This window comes from Gossypium hirsutum, chromosome D07, assembly GCF_007990345.1.
Source record: "Gossypium hirsutum isolate 1008001.06 chromosome D07, Gossypium_hirsutum_v2.1, whole genome shotgun sequence".
Classification (NCBI taxonomy): domain Eukaryota; kingdom Viridiplantae; phylum Streptophyta; class Magnoliopsida; order Malvales; family Malvaceae; genus Gossypium; species Gossypium hirsutum.
Window position 1 is genome coordinate 46,562,044 of NC_053443.1, and position 18,283 is coordinate 46,580,326.

The 18,283-nt window shown below is 31.6% G+C and overlaps 1 protein-coding gene across 2 annotated transcripts; it reads left to right on the plus strand.

Moving 5' to 3' along the window:
* Positions 1-920: 920 nt before the first annotated feature.
* Positions 921-3,937, plus strand: LOC107956202 (probable glutathione S-transferase). 2 transcript variants are annotated; one of them, XM_041097753.1, is made up of 4 exons: positions 921-1,350; positions 1,443-2,541; positions 2,872-2,973; positions 3,775-3,922. In XM_041097753.1, the coding sequence occupies exons 1-2, from the start codon at positions 1,033-1,035 to the stop codon at positions 1,785-1,787; spliced, it is 663 nt and encodes a 220-aa protein (XP_040953687.1). In that variant the 5' UTR covers positions 921-1,032; the 3' UTR covers positions 1,788-2,541; positions 2,872-2,973; positions 3,775-3,922. The 2 variants fall into 2 exon arrangements, with proteins under 2 accessions (XP_040953687.1, XP_040953688.1); XM_041097754.1 differs by lacking the exon at positions 2,872-2,973 and having other exon boundaries at positions 3,775-3,937.
* Positions 3,938-18,283: the final 14,346 nt, after the last annotated feature.

An 18,283-nucleotide genomic window follows, 5' to 3' on the forward strand; every position in this document is an offset into this window, starting at 1 on the left:
AATGCCATTCTGACTTCAAAGGAATTTGATCAAACAAATTTTTATCGATAGTTTGCAAAAAGTATCGATACCTCAAGAAAAATCATCGATACCTTTTTCAGTATCGATACCAAAATAACTTGTGACTTCGAAGGAATTTGAGCAAGCATGTTTTTATCGATACTTTGCAAAAAGTATCAATACTTACAAAATATTATCGATACATTTTTCGGTATCGATATTAAAATGACATTCAACGTAAAATTTGGATAAATTCATATTGGTGGCTGATGGTGGCGGAAGGTAGCAACAATGATAGTGGTCTATTGGATTCTGGAAAAAAGTTGGAGAGGAAGATGAAGATGAATTTGGGGAGACAGCGAACCAACGAATATGAAGATGGAGAAACTAAAAAAAATATATATATAAAATATTATTTCCACGTTTTAGAAAATATAAAAATAAAATCTTTTTATATAATTTAATATAAAATATTGTTTAAATATTTTATGTTAAATTATTATTCTTTTGATAGAATATATTATTCTTTAATATTAAATTGGTGTAAGAAATATATTAAAATATTAAAAGACATATTTACATTCGAGTATCTTTTTTGTTATTACATATCTATTCATCTCAACTAAATGTATGAATATTACTACAATACTCATTCCATTTCATTCCGTCTAACCAAATCACTGTTATATATTTAATTTCATTATAGTACTATTTCTTTCCCATCAAAACTCTATTAATTTCATTGATCCAAAAATGTGCATTAATTAGCGTTTTAGTTGTGGACAACGGGTATCTATTATTGCTACCTTCCAATTAATGTAGTGTGTCAAGGACAAACCTTGTGAGCACGTAATAATATACACAAGCTGATGATCACTATGTATATAAACCAACTGCTTGCAAGATCCAAACTTCGATAACCTCGTCACACTACAAAACTTGGTCTATAAATTTCCAACATTCCCACTGATTTCTCCACTTCAAATCAAATAGAAAATATTGAGAGAAGATCACCTAGCTTCCTAAATTAAGATGTCAAAGGCAAAGCTTGTTATTCTTGACTGCTGGGTTAGTCCCTTTTGCATGAGGGTTAAGATTGCTTTGAATGAGAAAGGCCTTGAATATGAAGCTCAAGCCGAGGACTTATTTGGCGGTAAAAGCGAGTTGTTGCTCAGCTCAAACCCCATTTACAAGAAAGTCCCGGTGTTCCTCCACGACGGAACACCCTTGTGCGAGTCCATTATCATCGTTAACTACATCGATGAAACCTGGTCTTCCCCTCCACTGCTCCCGCCATGTTCATATGGCCGAGCTCAGGCACGCTTTTGGGCTGATTTCATTGACAAAAAGGTGCTTATATATATATGACTAATTCTTTTAACTTGTTGGGTTAACTAATTTATGGTCCATCCTTGATAACAACATATTGCGAGTTGGGTCAGGTATTTGACGCATGCGGTAATATATGGAGAAGCAAAGGAGAGGTACCAGTGGAAGCCAAAAAGGAGTTCATAGAGATATTGAAGCAGTTAGAAGAAGCCTTAGGGGACAAAGATTACTTCATTGGCACCACATTTGGGTTCGTTGACATCATATTAATCCCTCTAACGAGCTGGTTCTTTGCCGTTGAGAAGATCGGCGGGTTTACGGTGGAGGCCGAGTGCCCCAAGTTTTCGAATTGGATGAAGAGGTGTTTGCAAAGAGAAAGCGTCGCCAAAGTAGTTCCACCCCCTGAGAAAGTGTATGAGTTCGTGTTGATGTTTAGGAAAATGCAAGGCATCGACTAAGAGACCCCGTAGGATGCAGTAATAACTGACGGGAGAAACAGAGCAATGATAAACTGATGTATTTTCTTTTTTCTTTTTTTAATAATTGGCAATGCCTGATGGTTTTATCTTGGTTTTACGCTTCTCTTCAATAATTAAAGCAAATAAAACGGAATATATACGACCAATTCATGTTGGTCAAATTCCACTCTAAGTTATTTGTACTCTTATAAATTTAGTCTTTTATATTTTAATTTGATTAATTTTTAATGTTTATATTTTTTAAAATTTGAAATTTCGGTCCTCACTAAATAGTAACAGTTAAATTTATTTGGTTAAATTTTACTATTAATTTTGTTTTGTGCCTAACGTTGTATATTTAGGCTTTCTTTGGATGCAGAATCAACCATGGTGAGATGAAATTTTAAAAGAATATTCTTTTTCCCTACACTGTGTTGGTGTTTGGAGAAACAATGGTGAGGTGCAGTTGAAGGTTTGAACCTCACTGCCAGCCTCATTTCCAACTGGAGGTAAAAGCTCCAGCTTAAACACAGTGGAGAGTCAAGTTTTATTACAGAAAAAAATACCCATATTTTCATTTATTATTTTATAATTTTATAAAGTATATTCTTTCCCAACCTTATTTGTTTTTAGATTTGGGAAAATCTTCAGACCTTTTCTTTTTCATTGAGGTTAGGTTCCCTCAATTCTATGCCAGAAATTTATTTCTCCTTACTTCCTCACGAATAACAGAGATAAATCCTTTGAATCTAAGGTAACCCATCTAAATATTCTCCCAAGATTCAAACTTTTTCTATCTTTGCTTCTATCGTTCATTGATTTTAACTCAATGCTTCCACAAGTTGTTTGAATTATTATTTTCTGTTTACATGATTATCATGCCTGGATCTGATTTAAAATTTTTATTTTTTTTCTCCCAACTAAAGAGCTGGAATTGTTCAGTTATCTATTGTATTGATTGGGTTCTTGTGATTTGTTGTTGTTCAGATAGTTTCAGCCTCTGGTTGAGTTAATAGCTTTTCAGTTCTTTTAGTTCTTTTTGTGTGTTCAATATGCCTGGGTTCCTAGATTGAAATCACTGCAGATAATAAAGGTAATTACGTTGTAAAAGTGGATGGAGTCGACATATCACCTAATCCTGTGATTAGTGGGAAACCGGCCACCTTCACGATCTCAGCTTCTACTAGTAACTTTCAGCTTTTGCAATTTCTAAATGGTTTTTGACTTCTTCTTTTTTTTGTGAGCTTTAGGGTTTGTTTAGTTCTTTGGATCATAAACTAAAGATAATAAAATCTTTTTCTAAGTTTGTTGTGGGTAAGACTAGAAGTGTGTAAGGATAATTTTTATCTATGTTACTTAAACTAGAGTATGAATACAATTGTTTCTTCAGTTTATCATGTATTTAAAGGGTTTTTGAAGATCATATATCATACCATGTTTAAATCTTAGGGACATTAAGCATGAAGGTTAAACAAATCTAGGTTAAAAGCTTCAGGTTTTCTTTTAATTAAGAATCTAACCTTCAATGTATTGACTTGTATGAAACAATGGTTAAAGCTCTTGTCAAACTTAACCTTAAAACCCCTAAATAACGGTCTCAGTACTGTTCAAGATGCAGCACAACCCCAAAACCCATATCATTAATTTATCAATTCTTTAGAAACCCTCTTGATGAAAGTTAATTCTTCCTAGTATTCTTTCTGATTTACAATACCCTACATTATTATCCAATTTATCTAGTAAATACATTTCTAATCTTAGTGGACTATGATCTTGCATGTAAAGTTCATTCTTAATTGCTCAAATTGTGCTGTCTTTTACTGGCAAAGCCATTTCTTGGCATTGAGAACCTTCTTCATTTGTGTCAATGAGTGCCTTTTTTATGCGGTACACTTGGTGTATATTTATATGAGAATTGTCTTTTGTTTTCACATCCACGGTTCATAGAGGGGGCCTTCTTTGGCATCTTATGAATGCATTTTTACAGGTCAAGCTATCACTGGTGGCAAAGCGGTGATTGAAGTTTACTTCTTTGGGTTTCATATCCATCAAGAAACTCATGACCTTTGTGAGGAAACATCTTGCCCTGTTACAGTTGGCAACTTTGTGCTCTCTCACAATGAAGTTTTACCTGGTTTTACTCCACCTGTAAGTTTCACTTAACTGGGACACACTTTTTGTTTTCGAAGCTATGTTCAAATTATAACACTTGTGAGGTTCCCTTATAACTTGAACTTTTGAGATATTCAACTAACCTGTTCTTTTATATATTCAGTTAAAGAAACCACCAATTGTTTGCAATGCTTCATGATTGATCTTAGTATCTCTCTTTTCTAAGCCTCACTTCAATATTTATATTTGTATGTACATTTGTATTATATAAACGACTCAATATCCTCAAGTTTTGCTAGGCTCAGTAAGAAAACCTCATAAACACTTTTCATATGTGACATCTTTTGCTAATACCAACCTGAACTTTCTAATAAAATGGATGGTTACATTCATATATCTATATTGTGTTGTACTTACTTCCTTGCACAGGATATTCTCTGAGGTTCAAGTAAGAATAAGAAGACTGTAACTTGTTCTGATTTCAGATTATGCTACCCTGGCTTTATTCTGTTAAATCCTTGCTTGTTTGATATTCTTTAGTGAACGATGAGCTTAGAGACCTTAAAGCAATGATATCCTATTTCCTGAGGTCTCATTTCTCTGTTGGGCAGTATCCTCTCTGAGAAGCCTTAAACTGATAGTTTATGAGTTGTTTGCCACTTGGCCTTTTATGATGCCATCTTCCCGCTCTTGATTTGTTAACCTGTGATGTGCTCCAACCATTAGCAAAGCTATATAAAGAGTAATCTAAACAAAAGTAAACAATCTGGAGTTATCGAAAAAAATAGTCTCAAGGAAGAAGTAACTTGAACTTATATTTTTAAAATTTTTAGCGTAATGAATATTTCAAGGGATTTTTATATTCCACCTACTGGCTGTCGTTTCTCTTTAAAAGTAGAACTCCGACGCCTTTGTTCAAACCAAGGACCTCGTCTTGCACTCAAGCTGATGAACTTATAACCAAGTCCGTCTTTCACTGCAGTCATGAATGGACTGTTTCAGCTCCCTTTTTCTTGTATTCTGCTAACTGGTTTGCTATCATTCCATTGATTAATCTTTCTTAATTGGTTTTCTTTAGAGCTTGTTTTCACTTGGGATTTTTGTTAGATTTCAGAATGTAGTCAATTTGGTAATTTCTCCCCCTATCTAGTTTTTCATATGGAAGATATGCTCCACTTGGTTGATTACTTTTTTATTATTATACTCGGTTACATACTTAAACTGTCAATAGTGACCAGAATCTAGAGGTTTATCCTTTGTAGCACCTATGTATTAGCTCCATTTAGCTGCCTTGGTGGTTCTATCCCAAAAGAACTCTGGTGGTAAGTGAAAACAGATCATATGGGTTTCAAAATTCTGAGATCCTAATTAGATTCTTTTAGGCTTCGTTCACCAACCAGTTACATTACAATTGACATAAATAGGTAATTATCTTTACTTTTTATTTTGCAGGGTTCCTACAAACTTAAGATGACATTATCAGGTGCGGGAATTAAACAGTTAATTTGCATTTCCTTCGATTTCAAAATCAATTTTGGTGCTTCTGAATCTTCAGTCTCTGATAGCTGATCAGCCCACCAAGTATATATATGAAATGTGGAATGTAGTAGGATGTTATACCTTATTTATTGCGAACAGATCTCACATTCTTCAATATTTTGTACTTGTATTCCGTATTATCGTTCTTGTGAAGATGTCATTTACATGGAAGTCTGTAAACAAGGGATTTTTTTTAGGGGGTTAGAGAACGAGCTCTACGACTCTGGGGCTTGAGATGTTGATATTCAGCTCAAAATAATAAGGCTTATTGGTATTATAAGCTCTCAAATTTTTTTCAAAATAATCAATTGAATCCTTCTGAACTTTTTACATCCAATTGAGTTTTTGAATTAACAATAGATCCTTTTACTAACATTGACCGTTAATATTTAATGATAATATTTAATCATCAAGTATCTGGAAAAAGAAATTTTTAATCATGCCCATTCTTTGTTACGCTCTGTGATTGAACGAACATTTGGAGTGTGGAAAAAAATGGCCAATATTAAGAGATATTCCAAGTTATTCATTCAATAAGCAAGTTTTAATAGTTATTGCAACAATGGTTTTGCATAATTACATTCGAAGACATGCTTGGTCAAATGATGAGGATTTTCGAGAATTTGAGAATATACCTGACATGCCAATCTCTTTAAGCCAGTTTGATAGAGGTGAATCGAGTTCTTCTAACAGAGAAAGTGACCTTGAAATCACGATGTTAAGGGAAACCATTGCAACTAGTTTAATGAATCCATATTTGTAAAAACATTTTGTATCATAACCTAATTTCTAGTAATAATGAAATTTGTTATGTCTTATGTTACTATATTTTTTTTATTAAAAATCATCCGTTTAGATACTTTAAAATTTGATCCAAGTATAATGTTATTGTTTGTGAAAATAATATTTACCGTTGTTATAAAAAAATATTTAACTATAAAAAATTAAAAAATAATTATCATTTTATCTAATAAATAATTTAAATTAATTATATAATTCATTAAAATATTGGAAGATACATTTTAATATTTTATTAAATGAATTTATAAATTCACATATTTTAATAATTTTAAAAAAGTAAAATAATTTAAAAAACTTCTATTATATATCAATTCTAATATGATGTCCTTAATAGTCATTTTTTATTCTCACCTCACCGCTACAGCTGCGTTTGAATCCAAATACACACTCCACCATTGTTTCTAATCTCACCGCTACAGTAACTAATCTCACCACCACCGTTGTTTTTAACCTCACCGGAGGTAAACACACCGCCCATCCAAACTAAACCTTAGTCCATGTGTAACACCACTAACCCGTAGCCGTCGCCGGATTGGAGTTATGAAGCATTATTAAATATAAAGCTTATTTCAAACTTTGGTTAACAAATAAGATAATTTAATTCAAGTATATAAACTAATCAATCAAACAAAAATAATAAAAAAAATAATACAAGCACATAATAGCCAATTTGATATCTACCTATAAGGCCGATTATAGGTACATATAATTTGAATTTAAATCTAGCCGAATGAAGTTTGGTTATAGAGTACATAAATATTATATACCAACTATTGTGTACCAAATAATTTAGCTAATGACATAGCATTTTTAAATTTTCATGTAATTCTTATATTTAGCATACTCATGACTTAATTATTCACTTACTATCAAAACATGTTAAATAAGTTAAACATATACTTATCTTAACCAAGATTATTCACCAAACACAAACAAAATAATTATGTTACATATAAAACAAGCTAAAGTCAATTTATTAAACCGACTTCAATATGCACATATACAAGAAGAAGCTTATACTATAGCCGAGCCTATAATTTACCAAAACCAATTTACACAATATAAGTACATTATATTTACTAATGCCGATTCACATATACATTTCATTAAGCACCAACCAAAATATATAAATATGTTTTCGGTAATTAGTTCATCTTGTAACCAAATCAATCCATCACCCAAATGCATAACAAATATACATGTACTAATCATTCAACCGAATTTCATATGTCCAACTATATGTATATAAGTTATAATTATCACATGAACTTACCTATCTTAAATTTATACCAAATCCGAATTTGCATACATATAATTGCTCATACTTAAATCACTTCCAAAGGTCTATATTTCATTACCTTATAAACTAAGCATTTCGTTTCCAATTTTATACATATATACTATCATTTAAAATCAAACACCACGAATTAAACATACCATTTGCATATTCATGTCCAAACACAAATCCAAAACAATACACACTTGAACATTTGAACATTCATTTATTCTATCTATAATACGAAAGTAAATCATCTCCAACGTCCACAAGTACACTTCCATTTATAAAGCATGTTATATATTTATCTTATAACTAATTCAAATAAGCCACACATAACATTCATTTATATAATATCATTCATAAAATGCTAAACCATAATCAAAATATGCATAACCTATGATTCAAACCAAAACCGAACAAAACAAGCTAATTAAGCCATATTCGCATGGCTTTAATACATATACACTTTCAAATTAAGTAACTTCAAAGTTAGTCTATACATGCCATAATCCCAAAATAAATTTCAGCTTATAAGATACCGTAGTTATTTGATAGTGTGATGAGCTTTACTAACGAATCCCCGAGCTCGTAACAACTTCAAAAAATCTGTAAAACAGAAGTGAACAAATAATAACACACGGTAAGCTATTCGTAGCTTAGTAAGTCAACAGCATAGAAATAATTAAACTAGTAAAATTAAAAGGCAATTAACTTATTTTATAAATGTAATAGACATTACATGATTACACTTTGATCACATATATCTTTTATTAACCCGAACATACCTTAACATATATATATATAACCTTCACCTTGGCAACCTAGTTATCAACTAAAGCTGAATTGCATCTATAAATAAACATGATAATTTTCAAACTTATAATCACTTATAATATATAATCTCAAATAACCAACTTATCTTATTTCCATATATTCATTTAACAATTACGTACCTGCAGATAAAACTCATTTCCATATCCGTCTGTGTTTAACATTGCCCATTGAACCGTTCGGAATTAAATAGGATACGCGAATAATCGGAAAGCTCGAACAACGCCAACGTCCCAAACGTGGTCTTACATGTAATCACAAATCGATGCCACTGTCCCAAACAGGGTCTTACACGAAAATACAAATCGATGCCAACGTCCCAAACGTGGTCTTACACGAAAACACTTATAAAAAATCCTATGAAATTCTTAAGGTACGTACGAGCTTACAGACATTATTTATAAATTGAACCGAACTCAAATACCTCCCTATTTCAATATTCAAATTCGGCTAAGGACATTAATAATTTCAATAACACAATTTATCATCTATCTATTATATATTCATGACTTAAACAAAATTCAAATGCTTATCGACTTACCTCAGATTTCGACGGACATAGTCAACTACTCGACTTCTTTCGACTTTCTCCGATCTAGTTCCGTTTTCTTCAATTCTTGATCTTAAATTGAGCTCATCAATGGCCAAACCTAGCTAGGTTTTATCCTTTTTCTTTTGTTTCAAATTCGGCAATAGGAAGATGATGATGAATTTATTTTCTTTTTGTTTTATTTAACATACATTAACATGTATTTTTAGTTTACTATTTTAACCTTATTTGAATAAATTAGAAAATATATAATATAAGGGCAATGTTGACCATTGCCACCCACTATCATTTAAATGGCCTAATTGCAATTTAAAACCCCCATTTTTAAAAGACAACAATAATTAGGTGCTTTTAAATTTGACCCCTAAATTTTCATTTTACGCGATTAAGTTATTTCCTTTAATCAGTCATTCAAACGATAAAATTTAAACACGAAAATTTCACACAATCAAATTCACACATAATAAACACACAAAATAATATTAAAATATTTTTTTGACTCGAATTTGTAGTCTGAACCACTATGTCCGATTAGGGTCAAAATCGGGCTGTTACACCATGTTATCCAATCAGATTATTTAGTAGTCCTTATATTTTTTGAATTTCAAAATTTTAGTATTGACATAAATGACCGTCTTTAAATCCTTGACCTTTTTTTTTAATAATATGTAGAAATAGCAGTTGATATGTCATTATATATGTGATAATATGTTTATTACATCAAAATTTGAAAATAATAGAATTTAACTTAATGACTTTAATAATTACTATCTGGTTAGAACTAAAATTTTAAAATCTATAAAGTACAGGGATTAAAAATGACCAGATTAAAATGCATAGACTAGTGGGGAAAGATTTTAATCCACGGATCGAACGTCCATAACAAGCAGTGGAAAATTCTTTTCCCCGATTTTAGTTGGTCGTCTAAGCTATAAGATGTTTTAAAAAGTCTAGTTCGAAAATAGTTTTCTTGTTTCTTTTATTTTTCGAGGGATCTGGGTCGACGTTAGTTATGGGTTAAAAAAAACAAAACATTTCATCAATTCACAAACAATTTCACATTATGTTGCTAATTTAATCGACTTTTACATTTTATTCAATTTAGTCCTTAAAACCGTGGCTAACATAACTTTCAAACTTAACTTCCAATTTTTATACCAAGTTCACTCTAAGCCTAGCTTAAATTTCTACTTCACATTTTCACCACTAAATTTGAAATTTTGTGTATTTTAGTCCCTATTGCACAAAATCATCAATTGACTTTACAATTTAATCCTTTATCAATTCTAAACTTAAAATCTATCAAAATAACACCTCAAGCTCCAAATATTCAAAAATGGTAACATCCTAAATATTTAATAGTAATGAAAAATACAACATAGGTCGGCTAGGTTAAGCTACCGAGATTCCTAAAACATAAAAATTACAAGAAAATGACTATATTTCACTAACCAAATAAAGCTCCAACAATTGAACTCAATAGCGGAAAGCTTCTTTTCTTCTTCTCCATTTCGGCATGCAAAAGATGGTGAAGGGAAATGTTTTTGTTTTTCTCCACTATCTTTCTTTTCTTTATATTTTATTATCAACTTCAATTATGTTTTTTTTAACTAACAAATTTTAAAACCTATATATATATTCTTACCGTCCACTAAATATTAGGAATACATAATTTCCTTTTTAACCCTTACTTAATTTCTAATTAGAAAACCTTTAATAATTTGCACTTTCACCACTTTTATGATTTAGTCATTGGATGCTAATTAAGCACTAATTCAACAAAATTACCTAACTAAAGTTCTATTCGCTTCTAATATAATTTCGTAAATATTTAATAAAAATATATATGAGTTCAGTTTACGGGTTGTTACACAACTACAACTACACTTTTCGAAACCACTGACTTTCGGGTTGTTACACCACCATAACAAAAATTCTCGCAAACCCATCAGTTTTAGGAAGACGCACAATAAACTCCATTGATACACTTTCCCATGGGTGTTCAGGATTGGGCTAAGGTTGTAACAATCCATTTGGACACACAATTGTCTAAGATTGCTTTTGAAATCAAAGTTGCGTAGCGGTAACGTGACGATCAGTTTGGAATGAAAAATTTTAGATTTTGTGGCTAAGAGAATGATGTGACAATGGGAATTTCAAGGATAAAATTCTTTTAAGGAGGAAAGAGTTGTCACATCCCAAAAATCGGGTTAGAAGGAATTGGGTTAATGTAACCAAGAGTGGTCTCATCTGAATATTTAGTTTGATTGTGAAAATTATGATAAGTGAATTGATTTGATTTAGTGATTAAATGTTGTGTTTGTGTGTGTGAGATCCTATGTTCAAATCCCTTCCCTTGAGATATTGTTAATTTTTAGTTCAGTTCACATCCCTAGTCTTTTGGCTTAAATCTTATTTCTGTGCAAGTTATTACAAAATGAGCTTGTTGGTTCAGTGGTAAGGTGTAAGCTTACCCTATGGTCTTGTTTTTAAATCTTTGTGCGTGCAAATGAAAATTTTCTTTTGTAACTAATCAGATTTATTGGGGGTAATGGGTAGTTTTTTTTAAAAAGGTTTTAATTAATTAAGGATTTATTTCCTAAAAGTTCTCCCACTCTCCATATCACTTCCCACTTCCCCATCTTTTCTATTTTTTTGTTTTCTTTCTTTTTTTCTTTTTCCTTTTCTTTTTGTTAATTCTTCTATTTCAAATTTTCTCCTACAATTTCTGGAATTAATTTTGCCATTACGGTGTTCCATTTTCGGGTGTTTTCCATTGTCGTGTATTCATCTTTTGAAATTCGAGTCACATGACATTTTTCAGTAGAATAGGTACTTTGGGGATGTTGTTTTTGTCAAGAGATTTGGAGTGCGTTGTTGTTTGGTTTATCATAAATAACATCAGGTGTTTGAAACTAACTCGATTTATCGCTTGAAACTCGAGAAAAATATGAAATAGTAGTTGTTTTCAAAACTGCCCAGCACCACACGACCGTGTGCCAGGCCGTGTGTGCCACATGGTCGTGTGTGATTTTATAGACCACGTGGGGAGGTCGTGTGGGGCACACAGCTGTGTGTAATTTTGTAGCCTGTATGGGACACAAGGCCGTGTGATATCATGTTGGTCGTGTGGGACACACAGCCTTGTGAAATCATGCAGACCGTGTGGGTAGACCGTGTTGACCATACGGGCTAGCTTTTTGAGCCGTGTGGGCCTTTTGGGCTAATTTTGAGGCCCAATTAGGGGTCGACTAAGGGATTCAAAATTTGGGTCCAGGGGTATTATGTAGGCCCAAAAAAGCATAAATGTCAGTAAATCAAACATAGGTAAGTGTACGAAGTAAGTTAAATAAATTCCGATAAGTATAATAATGCAACATGATATGCTATAAGTAGGTACGTGAGTTAAGCATGACTATTTTGTAAATCATGTGTGTTATTCATATTATGTTATCTATTCTGATAAATTATCCGATCCAACCATAAAATATGATATGCTATGATTTGTATAAATTATGTGTATGTTACGTTTTGTATAAAATCTATTTATGTATGAGTGCATACAACCTATGTGATACATATGTATGTCAACAGATTTTGCATATGCATTGGGGTAGGTTCTGATTTGTTGGAGGAAGTGTTTTCCAGCAGTATTACTGCATTTTTGGCGGTTAAATCAAAATATATGTTTGGCAACTTAGCTGTACTATTATGAGTGGCATACCACCACGACCTAGTGTGATTGGATGGATGGACTCTTGAAGTCCTAATTGGTGTGATTGCTTGGACGGAGTTGATGTGTAGTGGATGGGGGTAGGATCTGTGTTTGCTTTTGTTCTAGTCTGATATGACATTCTGTTCTGATATATGTTTCTGAAAATATGATATTTCGATCCAAAATATGTTCTGAAAATATGACATTATGATCTGATGTATGTTTCTGGTAATACAATATTTTGATATGCTAGTTGTACATTAAAAGAAAATTTTGTTATGACATTTACAAATGTGCTTGTTAAATCAAAATTATGCTTATGAGCTGAGTCACACATTAGGCTTCTAGCTTATTCATTTTTTTAATACATGTCAGGTTAACTTCCGACTTAGGACTAGACGGCGTGCGGGAGCTCAGATTGGTTACCGGTTAAAATATATGTTGGTTTATGTTTTAGTTATTTCTGGTTGTAATCTGGTTTTGGGTTTGGTTTTGGTTTTTGTTTTATCCGTCGGCATTTGATGTTTTCAAGCATAAAACTGCAAATCACACGAGCTAACAAATTAGATTTCGATTTTCAAATAACTAAAAATCTGGTAATTTTCCACTGCAAGATTAGGTAACCACTTAAGTATTTCCCGTAAGTAAAATATATGGTTTTTAACGAATGACTGTTTTAATACTGGAAATGATCTGCCAACGTTAGTACTTTCAAAACGCACGACTTTGAATGTGAATTCTGGTTTTAAATAAACATTTTCAAACTTCGGTTTTTCTAATCATTTATAGGAGTTTTTGCCAAAATTTTATATTTTCTAAACATGCATTGAGTTTGATTTAAAACAAAGCTTTGAACGAGTTGATGTAATTCCTCGGTATCCGGTCACAACTTCTAGGTCAAGTTTCGGGGTGTTATAGGGACAATCCTTTTCAAATACCCTCCGAAAGGGAACTATCAAGTTGGCTAATGGCTACAAACTACATTTTTTGGCTAAGTACATCAGCCACTGTTTTTGCTCTCCCTAGCTTATACTCTATGTTGAAATCAAATTCTGCTAGGAAAATGTAACACCCCCTAACCCCAAACCGTCGTCGGAACAGGGTTACGAGGCATTACTGGACATATCAAACAATTTACAAATAATTCTTAAATAAATAACGAACATATATAAAAGAATCATAAATTCATATAAATTTATGCTAATTGGCTTCTTTTTTATTTTAAAAATTTCGACAGTATTTTTGCTTATTTTTACTTAAAACCCCCTGCAAACTTAAAACCAAAAACAACCTAATACCAATATTTCAATCAATAATTTTATACTTTAAAACGCTACTAATCATACTTAATAAATTGATTCACTATTTTATTTATCATTCAAAAGTTTATAACCATTTACTCACAACCAAGATCATTTAGCATATATATTTATATATATACAACTCGTGTTCAATCACCTAGTACATGTCACTTAAATAAAAGGAAGAAATACATCACCAAAATTTTCTTAATGGAGTCGGGATCTTTCTAGATGCTGAACTGGACCTTGAACCCTAATGACTTGCGCACGGAAACAACCGTACGCTGAGTATTTCATACTCAGTGGTATTACTATAATTTAAATTATTTAACTAAAATAACAAATAAACATGTCAAATTATATAACTCTTAATTCATAAATAAACTAATTTATTCTTAACTTTCATTTCTCAACAATAACAACTCAATTTGGCTATTCATCAATTTAATATCATATAACATTTCATTTGAACATAAATCTCTTCATAAATCTTTGATTCATTCTTTTCATTCTCATTTCTCAATTTCATTTCACTTTTCATTTCATGAATAAAGTCGATCATTTTCATTCGATTTTTTTGCTATTCCATTTATTTGCCCCTATTAACAAGACTTGGACTTTGGCGGATACACGGATCCAACCAAACACAACAGAATGGCACCCAGTACCTCATCGGATAGTTCGAAGCAAAGTTGACACCTAGTGTCTCATCGGCCAAGCCGAAGTAAGTTGGTACCTAGTACCTCATGAATCTATCCGAAGAAATATAGTGACACCCAGTGTCTCATCGACTCGAGGTTGAAGTATCCCTGAACTCTTCCAATCCTATGGCATGCCAACTATATCTGACTCAGCCCGACTAGTTAATAGGGTATTCAAATCATTTTTCTATTTCAAATTCACTTTCGATTTAATCACAATTCAATTCAATTTCACCTTCCACTTTTTAATCAATACACAGTTCAGATAATTTCACTTCGATTCAATTCATTTCATTCACTTTTATTCAATGCAATATTTTAATACTCACCTCAATTTCACTTACCAAGTACTTTAATTGAAATTTAACAATTGAAAATAAATAAATTCAAATTATAGTAATACAAACCGTAAATCTCCCGTTTTAGTCCTCGATAGCTTTCTCCTTTCCTTTTGATGCCGACGTCTCGGGTTCTTTGTTAGCTACAAAAATAATAAAAATTTTCGCTATTAATTACAACATTAAAATTAAATAAATAATTGAATTTCTAATCAATTCTTACCTTATTCCCAATTTAATCTTAACTAAGTTTACTTACTTTCCTAATTCAATTCACACTCTATTTCTATTCAAATTTCATCCAAACTCAAATTTAACTATTAAAATTTCAGCATATTTTCCTAATTTTGAATTTCCCTCAATTTAGTTCCTAAAACATAAAACTTATAACTTACTTCACAATTTAATCCTTTTATCAATTCTAACTTAAAATTTATTCAATTAAATCCCTAATTTAACAATTTGTCCAACATGAACCATGCTTAAAAACCTATAAACTTCCAAAACCTCAATTTATTTTCAACAAAACTTTATTTTAAAACTTCTAAAACATCAAAATTAAGTAAAAAAAGGCTTAATTGACTTACCAATCAAAGCTTTAAGCTTCAAAATCCTAGTTTTCCCTTTTCTTTTTCTTTTCTTCTTTCCTTTCCCTTGTTTCGAATTGCTCTCTGTTTCTTTTCTTCTTTGTTTTGTTTCTTTCTTTTCTTTTGTTTTATTTTTATTTCTTTACTTTATATTATAATAATATAATTTATTAATAATCATTTAATTAATAAATATCTTTTAATTATAACACAAGTGTATATACATACTTTACTACATTTGTACAACTTTATCACCCTACATTAGGCACCATTTCATTTATTTATTTTATATTTAATTAATTAATATTTATAAATATCTTTATACTTAAATTTTAAGTAATCATACATTTATTTTACAAGTGTAAAAATATATGCATGTCACATGTATAATTTTTACACCCTACATTTATCTTTTCTTAATTTATTACATAATATGATAATAATAAAAATAATTACAATAATAATTTAATAAAATATCTATTTAATAATTAATTATAAGTATTACAAATGTATGTATTTTATTAACACACTTGTATTAAATCATCACCATACATTTGTCTTTATTTAATTTATTTCTTAATATAATATCTTAACTTTAATTAATATAATTTATAATTTTTTTAATTAAATAATATTTTTATAATATTAATCAAGAAAAAAATCTAAGATTTTTCCATGTATTGCCGCCTATTCTTAAGCCATTGGTTTATTTACCTATCTAGTCCCTCTTATTTTCTTTTGATCTATAATTAGACTTTTACCCTTTATTCAATTTAATCCTTTTTCCTAGTTTCTCTTAATTAAGCTAAATTCACCTATCTAAAACCTAATTAATCACACAACTAGTCTCGCAAATATTTCTAATAATTATTTTCAAACTTAATTTACTAAGACGGAGACCCGATAATGTACTTTTCCGATGTTTGTGAATTTTGGGTCATTACAGAAAACCTACCAACGAACCTATTTGGGAGACAACTTTTTCTGGGTTAGAAATAGTTATTTGCAACATCATCCGTAAATACCACGAAACTGGAACCCAGTAAATTGTTTCTCCATGTGCGCAAGCAATGCACCACAGTGGTCATTTATTTCTCTTGGACTGTATATCGATGCTCCGTCTCATTAAGCTTTCAACTCTCGAAAGCAACCGAGTGCCTATCCTGCATCAATGTAGTGCAAAACCCAAAAGAAAATAAATTGTATTTTGCACCCATGCTACAATCCATTATAAAAAAAACTATACAGAACCAAAACAAATTTTATAAAACAAAGTTTAAAATACATTTATTCAAAACCAATGATAGTGCTCCGAGTGCCGAGTCCGAGCCTAACCTTACGAGTTATTTGGAAAAGAGGGAAACTAAAGGGGTGAGCTATGGAGCTCAGTGTGGTCTTAACACATGAGTAGTAAGTATATAAAGCAGTAAATAATAACAAACAGGCATGCCGTACAAAGTACAAATCAGAATCATAATATTCATAGAATTCACAGTATATATTTGCTCATGGATGATAGTGCAGTCAACTACCCAATCCAGCCCTACACACCACAATAAGAGTTCCCATGAATTTGTCTAGCCCTGCACACCAAATCAGTATTTGTGGACGAACTGTCAGTATATCAGTAAGAGCCTAAGCTCATGTGGATGAGCCACCTGTAGATATGTGGGTGAACCACTAGTAAATAATGATCAGTGAACTGATCCAACATTTAATGCCTGAACTTTCTCTTTCAACAACCCAAACCTTAATACAACAGTATGGTAGGTTATTGAAGATAGTAATAGCAACTGTAGCAGTACCAATCGATTATTAACATACGAACAGTAACAATTTAATATTTAAGCAATGACAATAGGCGCGTGTCAACAATATTTCATGCATGCATCAATAATAACTTAACCAACAAGTACAGCCTAACATGGAATCACAAGTTATACACGTTGTAACGCATATTTATATAGACCACATATTTCAAAACAACAATAGTAACATAACACAACCTACATTACCGTACATAGTTGTGGTTCCAACAGTGCCAAACCTTCAGACTTTCAGAACCTCAACAAAGATTGTAACCTTAATAGATCTGGTGTTACTAAACCAAAAGCATTATGTCCATATAATCAGTATAATAAAAAATTCAGCAGCCTACACACATAACTTAGGACCTACACATTCAGCCAAAGCAGAAACATACACGTTTGTGACACCAAATAACATGGTAAAGACACACAACTTTACTCCATACGCCTATGCGACACTTTTGCTACTCCGACACACTCCTTCGATTCAATTATGATATGATTCACCTAGACCTAGTCTTTCAAACGTCATACATACAAATATACATAACATCATAATCGACAACACAGGTTTCAGAAAGATCCAAAAGAAATCAATTAAGCGAAGCGGAAGAGAGTAAACCACAACTTAGTTGCGCATCTGAAAATAGAGTCTAACCAATATAAGGGATCTCGCTTACCAACCTACAGGAATTGGAAATAGACACAATCATTGACAGACCTAAGCACCAATGGGATTTGAACGAACAAGATGTGATTCGATAAGGAGAAAGAAATCGACAGCTCAAGAGTGGTGAAAGATGCTTCCGTAACAAAGGTGTAATATGAATGTTGTAGATACGGTGGCTAAAAAAGAAAGAAAAGAGAAAAAAAGAGAGAAGAGAAGAAACAACTTAAGGGATCCTGATTAACCTTAAGATGAATGTTCGGGCGC